The sequence below is a fragment of the Pongo abelii genome, chromosome X, assembly GCF_028885655.2.
Source record: "Pongo abelii isolate AG06213 chromosome X, NHGRI_mPonAbe1-v2.0_pri, whole genome shotgun sequence".
Classification (NCBI taxonomy): domain Eukaryota; kingdom Metazoa; phylum Chordata; class Mammalia; order Primates; family Hominidae; genus Pongo; species Pongo abelii.
In genome coordinates, this window is record NC_072008.2 from 84,294,614 (window position 1) to 84,315,166 (window position 20,553).

Consider the following 20,553-nt stretch of genomic DNA (forward strand, 5'->3'; position numbering starts at 1 on the left):
AGCAAAATGTGTGGCTCTTTGTGAATCTAGTACCTAAAAGATTATTGTGGGAAGAATAGAGGGCGCCATATGAAATGGTCCTATATGAATGGTTTTCACCACTTCCTTCCAATCAATATATATGATGCCATCTGAGAAAAATGTGACAACAGTTCTGATGAGGACCTACATTATTATTTGATGTTCGATATTTCATACTTGGGGCATCCTTATTATAGACTTGGAGTAGAGTGAGCTCCAAATGAATATGTCATTACCTGGGTACTTGGATCATGGGTATAATAGATGTGCCACAAGTCTTTAAGGTTAATCTAGGAATCTCTCCCCGCCCCCACCACACCTCTATACCTTCCTTTGGTGATAGTTCCAAGGTACCACCCACTACTCTAACATTTTACAATTATAGCTCTGTTCTCAAATGTAGTAGCTTACAAAAGAAAAAGACCATGTAGGAGATGCATTAGAAATTATGTGTCACCTTCTGCTTCCACCAAAACCAGGTGGCTTTTGCCAGACACAGAGTTGTCATCACTGGTGGAAGATTACTTGAAGAGTCCAGCCATCTTTATTTTTAATGACACTCCAGTGTCACTAACCAGAAGGATATTTCTGAGAGCCACAAGTTGCCAAAATGCTTGGTTTGTTTCTGCTAATCAGGAGGGTTATGCCACTGGAAGGAGAAATATAGGCCCACAATACTGGTTCTTTGCATGTCGTTACTGCTCAATGACCATGGAGGCTTATTTTCTGAATTGAGGGATAAAATAAATTCTTCCAAAGTCTTGCCTAATTGATGATATCCACTCTAAAGGCATAGGAAAAATGGTAAAAAATTGAGAAATAACGAACCAGAATCCTGTTTAGTAGGAGTAGCAGAGGAAACATGCTATGAAGATCCAGAAAATTAATGCAAGTCTAGCAAAACATAAAATTGTGCCACTAGGGGAGGCTTATTTTCAATCATCTGGAATAATAGTGGTCAATGTTTTGCACCTCCCACCCATACCTCTCTCAAAACTTAATCTAAGGACAGAGTCTAGTGTCTGTCATTTAAAATGCAAGAATGAGATACCTGTATTTTAAATTAATTGTGTAGTTATTGAGACATAAAATGTTTCATGGGCATTTTTTTGTGTAATTACTGAAAGCTCCATGTGCGCTTTTTAGAGTAATTACTGAGAGGCCAACAATTCGTTTTTGTCACTTGTATTTTAATAATTAAATTTTAAATTTTAAATCATTTTCATTAGGATTCTTTCTAAAAGTTTCTGAAAACCCTAATGTCTGCTTAGAGGCTTCCGTATTTTTGTTGTTGCTGTTCTTTAAAATGAAATGCTATGGATTTTGGATAATGTATTGTGAAGAAAATGGCTCCCAAATATAAGTAAAGCACAAGTAAATGTGGAGGAATACAACAAAGCACTAAGACAAAAACAAAACAAAACAAAAAAAACGCTGATATAGTAACTGAGCTTAAAGGCCAAGGATGCAAAAGCTCTGGGATCTACTGGGATACATTGTATATGCTCCAGAAATTCTCAGTTTGTGTGAAGTACTGACATTTCCAGGGAAAGCTTGCCAAGTTTAAGTTCCCGGGCCCCATCTTTAAAGATGTGAGTCTGGCATTTGCAGCCTAAACTCTATAGGACAAAAGGCTTATCTTCAAGAAAGAAGGAAATTGGGCCCAAACCAAGTGGGAAAGAATATTTACCTTCCTTCTTCTTAAAATAAGGATTTTCGGTCCCTTAAAATCACACCATATGGGGTAGCCACCTATACCAATAATTCCGGCCAGAACCTGGAGTGAGGCCTTGATAACTGGTTTTATTTTCCGTTCCATGCTTGGTCTTTCTACCAGACCCCATAAGGTTGGTTTACTCCTCCCTTTTAACAGGCTATTAATCGTGTGGAGTAGTGTATAGGGCACACTCTCTAGGAGAAAACTGCAAGAGGACTGCAAAAAAGTGAAAGGGGCCAGAAGGATCTGATTATCTTGGACCTTAGTTTATTTTATGTAAGCTTGGAAGCCCATAACTTTCCTTTAAAAAATCCTGTTTCTTGTCCAAATGTTCATGTTTTCTCTGAGACACAAGGTGAACATTCAGAAAAGCTGGAGGAAAATCCCCACAGCCCTGTCAGCACCGAGAACAGGAAACATACAGCTTTCCCACTGTAACATACTAACTTGTGATCTTCTCATCACTTCTACTAAGTGGAAATATTTGAAATTTAATGTGTAAAATAGAACTTTGTAAAATTGTGACTTGTCTCTTAAGAGTTGGAGTACACACACATAGAGTGCTAAAAACAGAAGACACTGATAGCCAGCCAGATATTTGGCTACATGTAATCCTAAACTGTATGCTCAGTGTTTTATAGTATCCATCAAAAGTGATTTAATATTTTCACTAGTCTTTTAACCATGTATAGATAAACAAGGTGTGTGAACCACTATGAATCACAAGTTAAACAGTAGTCAACAAAATAGAGCTGTATAAAATTGTTTGCAAAAGACCATAGTATATATAGACTTAAAGGGATCTTTTTTTTACTTTTTTTTTTTTTTTTTTTTTTGAGACGAGTCTCACTCTGTCGCCAGGCTGGAGTGCAGTGGCTTGATCTCGGCTCATTGAAATCTCTGCCTCCTGGGTTCAAGCGATTCTCCTGCCTCAGTGTCCCAAGTAGCTGGGATTACAGGCGTGTGCCACCACACCCAGCTAATTTTTGTATTTTTAGTAGAGATGGGGTTTCACTATGTTGGCCAGGATGGTCTCAATCCTGACCCCGTCATCCGCCAGACTCGGCCTCCCAAAGTGCTGGGATTACAGGTGTGAGCCACTGTGCCTGGCCTAAAGGGTTCTTCTTACTACACTAGGCTCTGGTTTAGATCTAAACTTACACCTAAGCTTAGTTGAATCTAATTGAGTTTCGTCTACATGCGAAGTAACTGTGCACGTTGGAGGTGGAAGATTATAATGATCATGAAAACACTGTCTTTGCTGGCAAGCTGCTCACAATTTTCTAGAATGAATAAGAAAGGGACATATTTCTGACACAAATAAACTGCTTTGGGAGTTCACAGGTAGGTATAATCACAACTAGGCAAGAGATCACAAAAGCCTCATGAACAAGGCAGCATTTTAAGATGGTGGCCTTGGAGGACAGGCAGGATTTCAACAGGTAAAGATGGGATAGAACAATTTAAGCAGAGAGAAAGTAAAAAACATAGGCAATGAAGATAGGAAAACGCAGTGAATTCCTGCAAAAACTTCAGTTTGGTTATGTAGCTTAACAAAATAACTGAATTGGTTTTGGTATTGCCCTTTATTACTCAATGAAGATTCTCAGATTTTAAGGCTCTCCAATTTGGTTATCTGTGATGCTTGTTAAAATCTAGATCCTTTGGCTCCACTCTTTGACAAATAAGATTCAGTTGTCCATCTGGGAATACACATTTTTAATAAGCACTCCAATTAGCCCAGGTGCCAAATTTTGAGAAACCCTGCCTAAGTAAAAGGAGAAGAATAAAAATAGGTCCTGAGAGGTAAAAGCAGTGTAAGAATACGCAGCCTAACTTTTTTTTTTTTTTTTCCCAATGGATGGTAGGGGCAGGGAAGCGAATAGTAGCTAACGGTCTTGTTAATTTCAGTACAGGTTGAATAGCCCGTGAGGTCCTCAATACCAATTGGTTTGCCCTATTCTCCAGAATATGAAATGATCACAAATTAAGAAATCTGAGAAAAGGCAATATGACTGGTGATGTGAGACTGAGTGACAACATTCTTGCTGTCTCCAAGTAATTAAAAGAGCACTTCTCAGAGCAGAGACACAGAATGCAGTCTGATTATGAGGAAATGGCTTTCAGATCTCAGTAGAGAAATTTAGACTTAGCTAAGTAAAATAACTTCCTGGCAAAAAGGCAATGTTCACAATAACTGCATTTTCTGTCTACACATATGTGTTTCCTCTCTTCATGAAATTGACCTATGAGGAAACTCATAGAAGATGTTGAAGCTAAGAAAAATTGGGAGCCTGGTTCGAAGTGACATCCAGGAGCACCTCTCTTTAAAATTTATTTATTTAAAAAAGTGATAGAATACTCAGTAGGGCAAAACTGGTGAATTTACTAGGGGAACTAACCAGGCAAATACTTTTCGAAGCATTTTATTACTTTGAAGATTTTCAAAAGTAAAAATGAAGCCCTGAGATTTGCCTGTGTGCTGATCAGAATTAGGAAGAAATTATTCTTTTCTCTTTTGTCCAGAACTTGGGATTACTCATGTGTCATAATGGTACAGTTGCCTCTGATATACGTGCACACAGCTGTTCAGTTTAACAACATTTGCAGTCACTTGCAGCACACTAGGTCTGCTTTTTCTGGGCTTAATAAAGTGTGCATTTAACCAGAACTGTAATATAAAGTTGAATTTTGAGCAAGTGGTTGCTTATTACCAGTGATGGGATGGTTTCTGGACAGGGCTTCACACCCCAGATGGCATCTCTGCTTGCAATTAGTGTCTCAAAGACCACCATCAGAAATTAGGCAATTTAAGCTGGGCACAATCCCAACACTTTGGGATGCTGAGACAGGAGCATCTTTTAAAGCCAGGAGGTGGAGAGCAATTTGGGCAACAAAGCAAGACCCCAATCTCTACCAAAAAAAAAAAAAAATTTAATTAGCTGTCACAGTAGTATGCACCTGTTGTCCCAGCTACTTGGGAGGCTGAGGTGAGAGGATCACTTGAGCCCAAGAGTTCCAGGCTGCAGTGAGCTAGGATCGTGTAACTGCACTCCAACCTAGGAGACAAGACAGAGCAAGACCCTGTCTCTTAAGAACAACACCGAAAAACGGAATTAAGTAATTTGATAATCTAGTATTTTTAGTCATTCATTTTATTTAGTTAAAATCCAGGTGCACATTTTGGAGGGAGAAAGTTTTAAGGTGCTATCAACTAACATCTTCATAGATAATGAAGCTTGCATATAGTAGGTCTCAGCAAAATGATACAAAAAGCCATTTCTAATATTCATTTGAATGAGACTTCTCCTGGACAAGCAACCAGAGACCTAATATTGCTTGAAAATACTTTTGAAACATAAGTAAAACTAAGTAAAGCTTCAGATTTGGATGAACATATACATATTCATAAATAAAAAATAATAATTTCCCATAAGAACTCCATATGAAATAGTTTCTCACTTACATATGGCTGAAAAATCAGCATGCTGAATTCAGGCAATCAGTTCCTTTTCTCTCTACTTTTTTCCTCGTACCAAGAAAGTAAGTACAATTGAGGAAGTACAGTATACTGAAGAAAAAAAAATCTGCCCAAGGAGCTTGGCATTTCCTTCCAATAAGTGTCTCATTTAAAATTGGAGTCTGTTTCAGTCCCTGTTAAAATATGGATTTTTTCTTGTGAAAGGACAATCTCAAAGAAAAGTGGTATTGTTTACAGTTGTGCTTCACTGTTTTTTATAACACCATCTTTCTATGTCTTCCTTACCTGAGAAATCTCAGGTATTTAATCTCTTCAATCCAAAGGCCTATTATGAATCACTCATCAAGCCTTTTAAGTAAAGTTAGCATCATATCTTTGAATAAAACGTGCCGTTTCACTTACCATGAAATTGAAGTAAAATAATAATAACAATTTGTTCAGGGGCTCAATGACGCACACTTCAAACCACATGGATTTGATCATTCAAAGCAGGATGTTTCATAATTCCCATTTCATTTTTGTTCTTCCCACACATATCTTTAAAGTTAGTTAAGTCCTCCTAGATTTCGGCAGACTTGAGGCAACTATCCAGGCCCCTAAGCTAAAATTTACTTACCTCAGAGCAAAGGTCATAGACCCAGCTGAGTCAACTTTCTATGGATTTTGATTCTCTGCTCTGGTGCTACATCTGTTGTCTCAGGTAATTAAGAGGTGACTAAATGACTCCTGTAAATGGGATTATTTAAAGAGAAGCTGGTTGTCCACTTATTTTGAGACATATAGGAATGATTTGGATCAAATGACGGTTCAAGGACAAATGCTGGGCTGGCTATTTCAAAACCAAATGGAGAGCTTTGAAAAGATACTAATTGCATACTGTACCCCATGAGTACTCAATCAGACTCTCCGGAGGAAACACCTAGAAGCTTTTATTTTAATTTTTAACCTTCCCCAGATGATTCAGACAATCAGTAAGGTTAGTAAAGCAGTAGTCCAAAACATAGCTTCTCAAATGTTAGTATGCAGAAGAATCATCTGAGTTCATTGTTAAAACGCAGATCCTGATGCATCAGGTCCAGGGTGACGCCTGAGATTTTGAATTTGTAACAAGCTCCCAAGCATCATTCGTTCATGGATTTTGAGTAACAAGGGGCTAGATTACTTCTCATGTTCTTTCAAGCTATGTTTTTCTGTGATTATAAAGTGCCTTGTAGAAACTGCAGCATATACCCTTCCCTTACATAAGAATTTTTTCATTCAAACTAGAATATTTTTCTGAGCATACGCTTTTTTTTTTTCAAAGCTGGGCCAGGAAATAATTGACTTATTTTCTTTTGCTTGCAGCTCTGCCTTTGTTTCCTACTTTTTTAGCTTTTGACATATAGCTGAAAAAGTCCCAGAAAGCTGATCTTTCCAAGTTAATCATCCCTGAAGAGTGGCGGACTCATTGTGCACTAAAGCAATCCTTTCTTCTATGTGAGCCAAAAAAAGAAAAACGGCCTGCCAGACACCTGTAAAGAGAAGGCTATCGTCATATAGGAATTTGAGGAACTGCTATGTGGTACATTCCTTTTCCAAATGGGAGAGAATCAGCTCTTATGATGTCCCAGAGGGCCTTAAAATAAACAAGAGGGGAAATTGTAACAGCTTGTCATCTGTGCTTGTACACTAGACTTCCATGTAGTTACTCTAGACAAGTCTAAATAAAAAATGCAGATAGTTCTTTGAAAAATCCCAAAATCATATGTACAGACTCAGACAGATGTGGTAAAAAGAGGAAAGTTATTTTATACTTCGTATCTCCAACCCACTGGCAATCAATCTTTTGGAAGGAACAGCAGTTGATTGTGAATTTAGTTTTGAACCACCATTAGGCAAAGATAGTTTCTCTAGAGAGAATCATGCCTGCTAATTACACGTGTACCGGGCCTGATGGAGACAATACAGATTTTCGATACTTTATTTATGCAGTGACATACACTGTCATTCTTGTGCCAGGTCTCATAGGGAATATATTAGCCTTGTGGGTATTCTATGGTTATATGAAAGAAACAAAACGAGCTGTGATATTTATGATAAACTTAGCCATTGCTGACTTACTACAAGTTCTTTCCTTGCCACTGAGGATCTTCTACTACTTGAATCATGACTGGCCATTTGGGCCTGGTCTCTGCATGTTCTGTTTCTACCTGAAGTATGTCAACATGTACGCAAGCATCTACTTCTTGGTCTGCATCAGTGTGCGACGATTTTGGTTTCTCATGTACCCCTTTCGCTTCCATGACTGCAAACAGAAATATGACCTGTACATCAGCATTGCTGGCTGGCTGATCATTTGCCTTGCCTGTGTACTCTTTCCACTCCTCAGAACCAGTGATGATACCCCTGGCAATAGGACCAAATGCTTTGTGGATCTTCCTACCAGGAATGTCAACCTGGCCCAGTCCGTTGTTATGATGACCATTGGCGAGTTGATTGGGTTTGTAACTCCGCTTCTGATTGTCCTATATTGTACCTGGAAGACGGTTTTATCACTGCAAGATAAATATCCCATGGCTCAAGATCTTGGAGAGAAACAGAAAGCCTTGAAGATGATTCTAACCTGTGCAGGGGTATTCCTAATTTGCTTTGCACCTTATCATTTCAGTTTTCCTTTAGATTTCCTGGTGAAGTCCAATGAAATTAAAAGCTGCCTAGCCAGAAGGGTGATTCTAATATTTCATTCTGTGGCATTGTGTCTTGCTAGTCTGAATTCATGTCTTGACCCAGTCATATACTACTTTTCCACTAATGAGTTCCGAAGACGGCTTTCAAGACAAGATTTGCATGACAGCATCCAACTCCATGCAAAATCCTTTGTGAGTAACCACACAGCTTCCACCATGACAACTGAATTATGCTAAAACAAAAAACCAAACTGAATGTGACCTGAAATGCAAGTACATCAGAACATATCTGCAATACCCAAGCCACAGGAAAGAACTTGCAAAACAACACAGCTTTTCAATTCTGCTCTATCTTACTGCTATGGGGAATTCACTTCTTCAAAGCAGGACTTATTTGGAGCATTATGATCCACCATTATTGATGTTGACATGTCCATGTAGTAATTTTTCATCAAGTCTGTAAATCTTAAAATATCAAATTTCTGTGACATCCTATAAACATATGCTCTCAACTGTAGTCGGTACTTTTACCTGTGAACCTCAGGCACAAAAAGATTATTAGCTTGGAGTCACCATAAACATTTAGTTTTGTTGCAACAGATACTGAGTCTTTATGTTCAGAGGTAATGTAGGTGTCTTTTTATATTAGTAATCACAGTTTACATGCCATTTTCATATGTTTGGTTATATTTTAGTGGGATAGATGATGTATTACCCTGTGTAAAGAAAATGTAAACATAAGATCATTTTTATCTCTCAAGTGTGATTACTCTTCAGAGTTTGAAGACTAAAATAGCTATTTTCTTCATTTTTTTGTGTCAACATGAAACATCATTTGTCACACCTGCTCAAAGAATGAAAATCTGAACTCAGGCCTCTAAGAACAATATACATATTTACATACGATAACCCTCTGTGCCTGGAAAAGATGCCGTGTTGCATCTACCTAGGACAGGTAGTTTGTCAAAGTCCATACAAGGTGACTCAAATGGGCTCTAGGCCCAGGAGAAAGCAGAAAGGTGACAATCACAATTCTGCTCTCTTACACTTTTTCTAAAGAACACTTCTGGAGATGTATGGACCTGCCTAGTAGAGGAAGTTTTTACCATGCTTCTAGAGATACATTTAGGTAATGTTGACAGGTTCCTGCACTTTCTGAGCCTATGGAAGAAGTAGTGCACTAATGAATCATTAAACCTAGGCCAGAGTGAAAAGATGAAGCAAAGTTCGGTAATCTTTCTAAAATTCTCATCACATTGTATTTCTTACTCTAATACAAGGACACTTAGCTTAGACTGCCAAGTCACTTACACAAGCCAGAGTAAGTCTCTCTGCCCCATCATTGCATACATATTACGGTCAGTCACATGGACCCTAGAATCCACACTGATTTTTTTTGGTCTAGCTTTGCCCCAGACATACCATTCTAAAGCCTCCAAAGCCTAGCTCTTAGCCCCTGGGGAAGGCAATTATTTCACCTCTTGAAAAATGTATAGAAGATTAATTTGGTCAGCCTTTGGTAACCAATGGCCGATGACTTGCCTACTACCTGTTTGGTACTATTGTGTGGGAAACAGACCCAGGATATTAGTAATTAAACCTTAGGTTGTAAGTATTAGAATATTTTGAAACATGTTTTAGCAAAAAGCTCTAACTTTAAGAAAGTTCTACTTAAAATCTGTGTGCTATATAATGAAGACACCTTCTACGTCTCACAGAAGGAATGTAGAACCCAATCAAAGGCCTTATCATATTTAGAGGAAAGGGGTTGTTGTAGGCATACAGTTATGATACTAATACATTAGGGGAAAACTGGTGACATCAAAATATATTCTAATATCTAGACTGATGGAAAGTTTTCTAAAGTTTTCTTTGGACAAGTGTTGATTTTACACATATGTTGTTATTAAGATAATACCCTATTAGAAAACCGATTTTGTGCTGCTAGCAAGTATATCTATGTGTCTCCTAACTATTCGTTGTAAGGTATATGTTTTGATGTGTTAAATAAGTTTTCAATAAGTGTTAAACTGTATTTTAAATAGGGCATCTATAACTGTGTCTTGTCTCTTTGCTTTAAAGTGTCTTTTGTTTGACTATAATTTAGTGTTGCAATAGGATTGCAAGTAACAATTTGTGGAATTGTGAAATAACTGTGGGTACTTTTAATGTGAGAGTCTTATCTATACTATTTGTGCTTACTATTGTCTAGATTAGCATGAATTACACTTCTTAAGGTCACTTTGGAAGATGATTGATTTGATTTAATTAACATATTGGTTTCACTTTGACTATATATTTTTTTAAAGAGGAAGGGAAATATTTTCAGGAGATGTTTGACCTTCTTAGATGAATGGTTGAGGGTAGGGCCCATTTGTTAGGCAGCCCATTTACATCATTCCAAAAAAGGACCAGTATTCAGTGTTATGCTGCTTGGCTGAGGACACCCTTTTTCCCCAGGCCTGCCCATCTACGTTTGTATTCAGTGCTCTGATTTACTTTATTCACCCCTTATCCCATCAATGTTTTGTCTTCTGCTTGATTCCCTTGCTCTCCCAGGCAGCAACCTGATCAATTCATTCACACCATGGTGCTAATAGCTAATGTTAGGTTCATATTAATTTATCCAGGAATATCTGAATTCCAGGCTTTAGGACTAGGCATTAAACCAAAGTGGTGACTTTCAATGGAGGCTAATACATACTGAAGCAGACAGACTGGAGGGAAAGATATTTTGAATAAAGTGGGTCCTACAGCACTGCCTTTCATATTGCATACAGTAAGCAAACACCTACTTTGGTTACCATAATGGGAATGCTGACTTTTAATAAATTAAGAAATGTATCCATGAACATGGCTATCAGTTTCTCAGATGTCTGCTCATCTTCTTTTCATTTTGCCTCGCTCCTTTCCTACATTGGGCCTGATTTTCAGGGGAAAGTCTAAACTAGTAGCTTACTAATTTAGGAGTACTGCTGCAGCTATGATCCAGAAAGCAGCCTCTTTTCTGAGCTTCTCCATTCCATGGCTTATCCAGACTTCTCATTTATCACTCTCTGGGTTCCATGAAATTGTGGTGCAAAGAGTAAACACCCTCAACCATAGTAATGTATACTTCAAGATAAATAATTCCACATTTCCTATATAAAGTTGTTGAATTTTGATTCAAAAATGCATAAGTATTCCAATAAGAAAAACTTTGAATATGTAGTGATTTCTATGTAAAAATATTGTTATTATTACTATATTCAAATGGTTTATATGTTTTCATTGTCACTCAGTTAAGCAGCCAATTCTATTAACTGGTAATTCCACAAAGAGAAGCCATCTGCCCCAGGAGCAACAGACCAAGCTGCCTTGGTCTGAGAGGGTGCATCTGTGGAACTCCTGCGCAACTTACATTTTATGTCACCTTTTGATTTTACTCCCAAGATACTGTGAAAATGTTGCACTTGGAATTTATTTATGGCTATAACTTATGATATTCATTTTAATAATAAAGATTGTCTTTGTAATTACATAGAAATTTTCTGCCTCCGGAAGTCAATGTGTACTTAGTCACTTCTTTCAACACAATGATAGACTTGATGATCTTTGTTAGTGTTCTCACATGCATGGATAAAAGTCTCCTAAGACTCTATTCTCGCTTTTTCTCTCTTTGAGAAGTGCAGTCTATTCTTGAAAGGAAAGATAAACCACACCCCCAACTTTACTCCACTCTTGCCACTCACTCTGTCCATAGATAGTTGCTTTACTATTCATATTCTGCTAAAAATTATTCCCCATCTTCACTGTGGACCAAGTTTATTAGAACTACTTAAAGCTCTATATTTGTAATGATGGAACAGAGAGAATCTTTTCTTCTTAGTCTTAAGGGTTGTTAAGATGTGGCAGTTTGATTTTTTCTCTGGATTGTCAGGGGAAAATCAAAACTCATCCTCTACTGTCCCCCTCTGCTCTTCTCGAAACAAACAAACAAAAAAAGGGTGAAGTCAGGAAAATTGTCTCTGACCCTTCCCTCAGGCTGGCTCTCTTTCTTCTACTTCAGTAACTCCCTCATCATCTCACCTATATCTCTAACACTTTCAGGACCCCAAATATTGTCCATAATAACCAAATTTTTAGGAATTATACATTTTGGCTGTTGCAAAAATATTTTTCTAGGACGTGGTGAAGGGTTTCCCAAGGAAGAATTTTTGATAATTTGGTAAACCTAAATAAAATAATGGGATATAGGTCCCAGACATGTCCCATGCTTCAAATGCCCTCACATTTTATAGAGACCTCTTCTGTGCCCTCCTGAAGTCAGTCCAGAACCAACTTCACTGTCTTTACCACCATATTTTGATGGAGTGGTGGAGGTAGGGGAGGAGGGAGTGAGAGATAAACTCTCAAGCAAATGTGGCTATTTTCACTTGCTTATTTCTCAGTTATTAAAGGATGTGGTATGGGGAGGGGGAGAGCGAATTGTAATTTTACTGAACTTTACAGACCATTTCCTCTTCTTCAGAACTTCTTCAGCCTTAACCACTACTTGATTTTGCCAAATAACTCAAGTAATAGAAATATGCCAATACTCTATTTTTTCTATTGTTTGGGGAATAATTATCTTCATCCTACTTCTTACTGCAATGCATGTCTTCTGATTCAACTACAGGCATAGCCCTATTCAAAGCCTTCCATTTGCCTTCTTGTATCTCTTCAAAGAATAATAGAACAACTGCTCCACAGGGAAGGCTGTCATTAGGCCTGCCCTTCTGACTCCAGGATTTACTTTTAGTGCAGGAGCTCTTGAAGTTTGATTCTGGCCCATAATAGTGAGATTTTTCGGACTTTTCTAAACAATGTTGAGTATCTACAACTTGTAAGAAGACTTGTAGCATTCATTATCTTTTAAAATGCTACTCTAATAAGAGGACAAAAATAAACAAAAAGAGTTTGAAGAAATGATGGTTCAAGTTATGGCATTGGCATGGAAGCATAGAGGAAGTAGTCATACTATAAATTACCCACATTATCTTTGCATAAAGTAAAACCCATAATAACAGCTTAAAAATGTTCTGAAATCACATTACTGCCCTCTGTCATTAAATGAGTTTAACTTTTTTACTAAAATATATATAAGGAGATAATACTATGAAAAAAGTAATTCGGTAAACTTTTTACTATGAAAAACTTCAAACATATTTAAAAGAAGAGCAATAAATATAATGAACACCCATTATTGAAATTCAAACAATATCAACACATGGCCCAGTCTTTTTTGTTCTATGTCTGCATCCAATCTCCTACTCCAGATTATATTAAAGTGCGTTTCCCTTACATAATTTAATCTATGAATACTGTAAGAAGTCACAGTACTATTTAAATGAACTGTTTAATGTATGATCAAAAGGTGCCAAGGAATAAAAACTGATTTTAGATGTATTCAGTAAAGACATCAAACGCTAAATCCCAAAAAGTAGAAGAATTTCCCTTTGATTAATCTGAACAAGTTTAAACTCAGAAAATAACATTTATTAACCTGAGTCTGTTTTTTTTTAGGTAGATGTTTCTTCTACTGCAGAAATGTAATGAAGACTAATGTTGAATTCAGTTCAGGGTCTCCTTGGTCCAAATTATGGCTCCCATGAGAAGGAGTCCAGTACACTCAGCTCCACTGAATATAAAAATACCAATGTTAACAGATTACATTTCCACATTGTAGTCAAAATGGTCCACTAAACAATACTCATAAAGTAGTATTAGAATGCATCTATGTAAATGTACACTCTGCAATGTTTCTGAAGCTTATGCTGTAGTTATTTGTACTCTGTGAATACTGCTCATACATAGGTGGGTAGACTTCTGTAAAGTTTCCCTCAAGCATTACACATTTTCTGCCTTTCAATTTCTTCTGACAAGAGTAGATTAGTTAGGCTATAGGTTCAACTGTGGTTAACAGAAATGTAGCTTAAACTACACACAAATGTATTTCTCTTTCATGGAAAAGTATTAGCCAGCATGGTGACTTTTCTTTGCAAGACATTTTAGACCTAGACTTCTGTATTGTAACACCAATATTTCTTGGGTATTCCTTTAATCTGAATGGTGCAAGGTATTGTTTAAAAAATTAATTGGGGGATCACATCAAGTTGAAATACTTCTGCACAGCAAAGAATATAATCATCAAAGTGAAGAGGCAACATGCAGAATGAGAGAAAATATTTGCAAACTACCCATTTGACAACGGATTAATAACCATAATATATAAGGAGCTCAAACAACTTTATAGGAAAAAATCTAACAATCTGATTCAAAAATGGGCAAAAATTTTGAATAGACATTTCTCAAAAGAAGACATACAAGTGACAAACAGTCATATGAAAATGTCGTCAACATCATTGATCGTCAGAGAAATGTAAACCAAAACTATGATGAGATATTATCTCACCCCAGTTAAAATGAGTTTTTTTCTTAAAGACTAGCAATAACAAGTGCTAGCAAGGATGTAGAGAAAAGGGAACCCTCATACACTGCTGGTGGGAATGTACATAGTGGTGTTAGTACAACCACTATGGAGAAGAGTTTGGAGGTTCCTCAAAAAAGCAAAAATTGAGCTACCATAAAATCCAGCAATCCCACTCCTGGGTATATACCCAAAAGAAAGGACATCAATTTATCAAATATATATCTGCTCTCCTATGTTTGTTGCATCACTGTTTACAAATAGCTAAGATTTGGAAACAACGTAAGTGTCCATCAGTAGATGGATGGATAATGAAAATGTGGTACATAAACACAATGGAGTAATATTCAGCATAAAAAGAATGTGATTCTGTCATTTGCAACAACATAGATGGAATTGGAGATCATTATAGTAAGTGAAGTAAGTCAGACACAGAAAGACAAACATCATATATTCTCACTTATCTGTGGGATCTAAAAATCAAAACAATTGAGCACATAGACATTGAGAGTAGAAGAATGATTACCAGAGGCAGGGAAGTGTGATGGGGGTGGTGTTGGGGAGGTGGGGATGGTTAATGGGTACAAAAAAAAAACAGAATGAATAAGACCTACTATTTGATTGCACAACAGCATGACTATAGTCAGCAATAACTTAATTGTACATTTTTAAATTAATTAAATCGTGTAATTAGATTGTTTGTAACTCAAAGGATAAATGCTCAGGGGGATGGAAACCCCATTCTCCATGATGTGCTTATTTCACATACCATGCCTGTATCAAAATATCTCATGTACCACATAAAAATACACACCTACTGTGTACTTACAAACATATATATATTTTTTGAGATGGAGTCTTGCTCTGTCACCAGGCTGGAGTGCAGTGGTGCGATCTCAGCTCACTGCAACCTGTGTCTCCTGGGTTCAAGCGATTCTCCTGCCTCAGCCTCCTGAGTAGCTGGGACTACGGGTGTGTGCCAGCACACCCAGCTAATTTTTGCATTTTTAGTAGAGATGGGATTTCACCATGTTGGCCAGGATGGTCTCGACCTCTTGACATCATGATCCACCCGCCTCGACCTCCCAAAGTGCTGGGATTACAGGCGTGAGGCACTATGCCTGGCCACCTACAAATATTTTTGAAATTAAAATAAATAAATAAATGGGAGGTCCTTATGCAGAAATGGCTCTAGTGTCTTAGGCTCCTACATAAGCAAAGTGAAGCCCAATGTAACAGCAAAATGAAGCTTAAACTTAACCAATCAGAAACTGCCAAAACCCTTTAACTAGGGACTTTCAACCCAAATAAAGCAAATTCCTATCTGTAGCCAATCAAGTGATTTCTTTACTTTGCTTCCACATTCAAACTATAAAAGCCTGCTACTCACACTACTAAAGCAAAGCTCACTAAACCTCTTCTGTTTCTGAGTGCTACCCAATTCACAAATTGCTCTTTGCTCAAACAAACTCTGATAAATTTAATTTGTGTAAAGTTTTCTTTTAATCATATTTTATCACATTTATATTGTAGCTAGTATGACTGAGAAATGGGGAAAAGAGGCATGCCTCTTCTCTTTAAGTGGATGACTAGAAATTGTGAATATTCTTTCTGCTTGCAAACCACTGGCTAAAAATCAGCTATGTAGCCCTGCCAAGCTGCAAGGGAGGTTAGAAATTATAGTCATTATTCAGGTGGCCATATGCTATTAGATATTACTTTATTATGGAAGAAATGAAAAATAAATATGGGGACACAGTGTGTCCCTATCATTCTAGGGACATCAAAGGCACCAGCAATGTCATCTGCCCTAAAGATGCCATCTAAACTGCAAACCCCAGTAGACCTTTGTATGTTCATTCCATTTTTTAAAACCACCTCTTTCCTCTAATAAAGCCACATCTTTTCTTCCCCGTTGGGGTTATCCAAACCCTCCAATATCACCTATACCTACGGCAAAAAAAGCAGTAGCCTCTAGAAAATATGATAATGGTAGTGCCCTGGCAGTGCATGAACAAGGTTTAATATCAGCAAGCTGGGAAATCAAAGAGGAGGATATGTGGGATGACTTCATTGATCAGTGTCCCACCTATGCTTTCTTTGCTTTATTCCCAGAGAGGAAGCAACACTCCCTTTCTAACCTCCCATGTATGAGTCAACTCAGATATATAGCATAGCATTGCCCCCAAACTTAATTACTCAAAGGAATTGAAATCACTTCGAAAGTGTTTTGCAGTAACTGTTCCCTCTGCCTAGAATGTTCTTCCAGTAGCTGTCTTGTCTCTTCCTTCAGTTTTAAAAGTCCTTCAGTTCCCAAAGTTGACACCCTAGCTAAAGAGTTCCCCACCCCAGAGACACAAGTTTATTTCTAATATGTTACCTTGAATTTTTCCCTCATGACTCCTAATTTGTAATTATTTTTAAAATTTGTTTCTTGTATGTCTGCCCCACTTGAATATTCGATTTGTTCATTTTGTGTCTGCAATGCCTAGCTCACTACCTGCAACATAGTAAACACGCAAAAAATGTATGTTGAATGCATACATAGATAATAAATCTAAATAAGTAGAAATCTGTTATCTAGCACTCTTTGTATGGAATGCTATATCAATTGATAGTTTATGGTTCACAGCATACAATAATAGTTCAGATTCATGGTGCTAACCTAAGGTCTTACAAAATTTTCAGGTACCATCCAAATCATGTCTAAGAGGAAATATGTTCAACTTTTTTGTGTCATAGGTACCTCCTTGTGTTTGTGTGGTATAATATAGAATATGTCTGGTCTTTGCTCAGAGTTCTCTGCATAGAATTAAAAAAATCATTTGAATTTCCTGAGTGGTAACAGTGTATTTGTTATGCTAAAGAAGTAACTTAAGGGAAAGAGGGCAGCTAGATAGCTTCCGGATGGGGGCTAGTCACCAGAAAGTCCAACCATGTGATTAGCGAGTTTGTCCAACCTCCTGGGAGGGGAGATAGGCTCGAGATTGAGTTCAATCACATGTCCAATCATTTGATCAATCATGCCTACATAATAAAACCCAGATAAAATCTTGAACATCAAGGCTCAGAGGAGCTTCCTGGTTGGTGAACGTATTAATATACCAGGAGGTTGGCACACCATGTCTCCACTGAGACAGAAGCTCCTGCACTAAGGATCCTTCCAGACCTTGCCCTATATAGCTATTCACTTTTAGCATTTATAATAAAATGGTAATCACAGAGTAGCACTTTCAAGAGTTCTGTGAGTAATTTTAGTGAATTATTTAACCCAAGGAGGTTACAGAAAGCCCCAAATTTGTAGGCCACCAAGGAGAAGTGTAATTGGCTTGGGCACATCTGAAACTTGCAGCTGGCATCTGAGGTGGTAGTGGTCTTGTGAAGGACTTGCCCTGTGGGCTCTGCATTACTTCTGGGTAGTTAGTGTCAGAATTCAACTGAATTACAGGGCACACAGTTGGTGTCAGAGAACTGGTGTCGCAGCAGGTGAATCTCAATATTACTGTATATTTGACTCTCAATTAAATAGGACTTAAGAATAGCAAGACCATCCCCATTTATCTGTCTGTTAAAGCCAGCAGAGAGGTTGTTATAAATAAACTTCTGTATTCTTTCTTAGGTAAATAGTCTTTCTAACACAGGGAGCAAAAATTAAGAGAGTTAATTTATTTGATCATTGCCATTGCCAGTAGAATACTGAAGTCAGTGGAGGAAACAAATATGATGAAACTGGTAGTCTAACTAAATTCTACCAGCTGATTCAGTGCTAAGAAACAAAATTTGATTTTCTTTGCAATAAGCACAGCTCTGGATGAAAATGCTCGTCTTTCAAAAGAGAATCATACTTGACTTTTGTGTACCTTAAATACTTATTATCCCCTCAATGAAAATGAGTCATTTGTCTTGGTTTTAAGCTGTCGCATGTGTTTGTATTTTAAAACTGTCTAAGCATGGTTTCATTAAAGCCCGTGCCTGAGCCAAAATTGCATCCTGGGGAATCAGCTTAGGAAAATCATCATGATTTACCTGCCAAAATTATACAGAAACCCAAACAGAAAGAGAGAATTGGCTTTCTCAAAGGTATTGCCCAGGAGAGAAATTTATTACTTCCTTACCAATCTATCCAGCCTGATTATTGTTCCAATGGGACCTAGCCAAAAGCATGTAAAAATCATTATAAAAAAATCCAGTCAATGCTGGACTTAAGGTAGAAATTAAATAACAGTCTAGTTTTTTCTTTACCAACTATAATTCTAACCCCTTATTTCTGAGTGAGTACAAAATACTTCAGTTTTTCTCCTGTTACCAACCGTATTACAGGGTTTGAAGCCTGAACCTGACCTGGTGTGGACAGGGAAATTCTCACCACTAACTCTGCCACTGCCCAGTTCAGCTTCTGAGTTGAACATGGTGATCATGTGCTAACAAATCATCTAATGAGATAGTTAACCCCAAATCAGTAGCTTGTATGTAATAGCTCTGAAAAGATAATTTGAATTTTACTTAAGCAGTATGATCAGGTAGTTCACACTTAAAGAGAGGTTTGGGAAAGCAATATAGTCAGAATAAGATGAGACTGAGGCTTAATTAAGCCCTTTTCAGTTTCCTTGTCTGCTGGTTAACCTCATCACAACCTGTGTCACTGGCTGTATTTTAGATTTTCAGTTAGAGAGACCTCTGGGAATGACTAAGCTGATTCCTCTAAAATGGGTATGTGAAAAACATGGGGGCAGAAATGTGTGTTTGGGAGACTAGTGAGAGAGTGAGGAACAATAAAGCTGCTAGAGAAATACAAATATTTAGAAAAGGAATGCCTAGTAATATAATGTACCTAATGTATATATTTGCAGAGCTGTACTTTTTTCTCTTTCTGGCTGTGAAAATGTAGTCATGTGAGATATAACAAAGTTTTGACTACTGATTTACCACATATGCAATAGTGGTACCATAAGATTATAATATTCTTACTTTATCTTTCTAAGTTTAAATATGTTTAGATACACAAATACTATTGTGTTACAATTGGCCACAATATTCAGTATTGTCAGTCACGTGCTGTACAGATTTATAACCTAGGATCAATAGGCGATACTATATAACCTAGATGTGTAGTAGGCTATATCCTTTAGGTTTGTGTAAGTACACTCTATGATCTTCTCACAAAGATGAAATTTCCAAAGGATGCGTTTCTCAGAATGTATCACTATTGTTAAGTGACACTTAAATATAAAACAAAGCAATAGACTTCATATTTATGATAAACTACATTATGTTCTATCTTCAACATTAACTGTGACAGAAAAAGTTGTTGATGTCCACTCTTTCTACTAGGTAATTACTCAAATAGTTAAATATTAAATAAGTACCATGTAACATGCTTTGTGTTAGGCAACAGGATGTGAAGATAATAAGTACAGAGCTTGTTTAATAAGGCTGTCTCTGCTTCTTTACATTGTATTTACTTCTCAGCACATGTTAATCCGGACTTTCTGTCACAGTTTCCTGTATTTTTCATTCATCCATAAACAAATATTTTTGAGCATCAGTTAATGGCAAGTACTAGTTAGGTACTGGGAGCTTACCATCTAGATTACACAGGGTCAAACTTAACTATACAGTCGACCTTCTGTATCCGTGGTTTCTGCATCCTTGGTTTCAACCAACCATGTGTTGAACATATTTGAGGAAAAAAGCAATAAAAAATAACAATATAACCATAAAAATTAAGGCAAATAATAATACAGTATAACAATTTACATAGTACTTACCTTATAATAGGTACTGCAAGTATATAGAGATGATTTAAAATATATGGAAAAATGTGTGTGGGTTGTATGAAATACTATGCCATTTTATATAAGGCACTTAAGTATTCTTGGTTTTTGGCACTGGGGGGAGGTCCTGGAACTAATTGTCCATGGATACCAAGAGAAGACTATATTTATATTTATATATGCATTTATATTTTAAGGTAAAAACAAATTTTATTCTAAAATTGCTATTACTTTTATTCATTTCTAGTCATGATATTTATTCTTTTTTTTTTTTTTTTTGAGACCGAGTCTCACTCTGTTGCCCAGGCTGGAGTGCAGTGGCATGATCTTGGCTTACTGCAACCTCGGCCTCCCAGGTTCAAGCAAGTCTCCTCTCTCAGCCACCTGAGTAGCTGGGACTACCGGCACCCACCACCATGCCCAGCTAATTTTTGTATTTTTAGTAG

At 37.2% G+C, this 20,553-nt stretch overlaps 1 protein-coding gene across 1 annotated transcript in view; it reads left to right on the forward strand.

Moving 5' to 3' along the window:
* Window positions 1-11,411, forward strand: part of GPR174 (G protein-coupled receptor 174) — a 30,593-nt gene extending 19,182 nt beyond the window's left edge. Inside the window, exon 3 of the mRNA XM_054544769.1 lies at window positions 6,564-11,411. Within this exon, the coding sequence (XP_054400744.1) occupies window positions 7,121-8,122 (1,002 nt within the window). The 5' untranslated portion in view covers window positions 6,564-7,120 and the 3' untranslated portion in view covers window positions 8,123-11,411. The remainder of the gene's footprint in view (window positions 1-6,563) is intronic.
* Window positions 11,412-20,553: the final 9,142 nt, after the last annotated feature.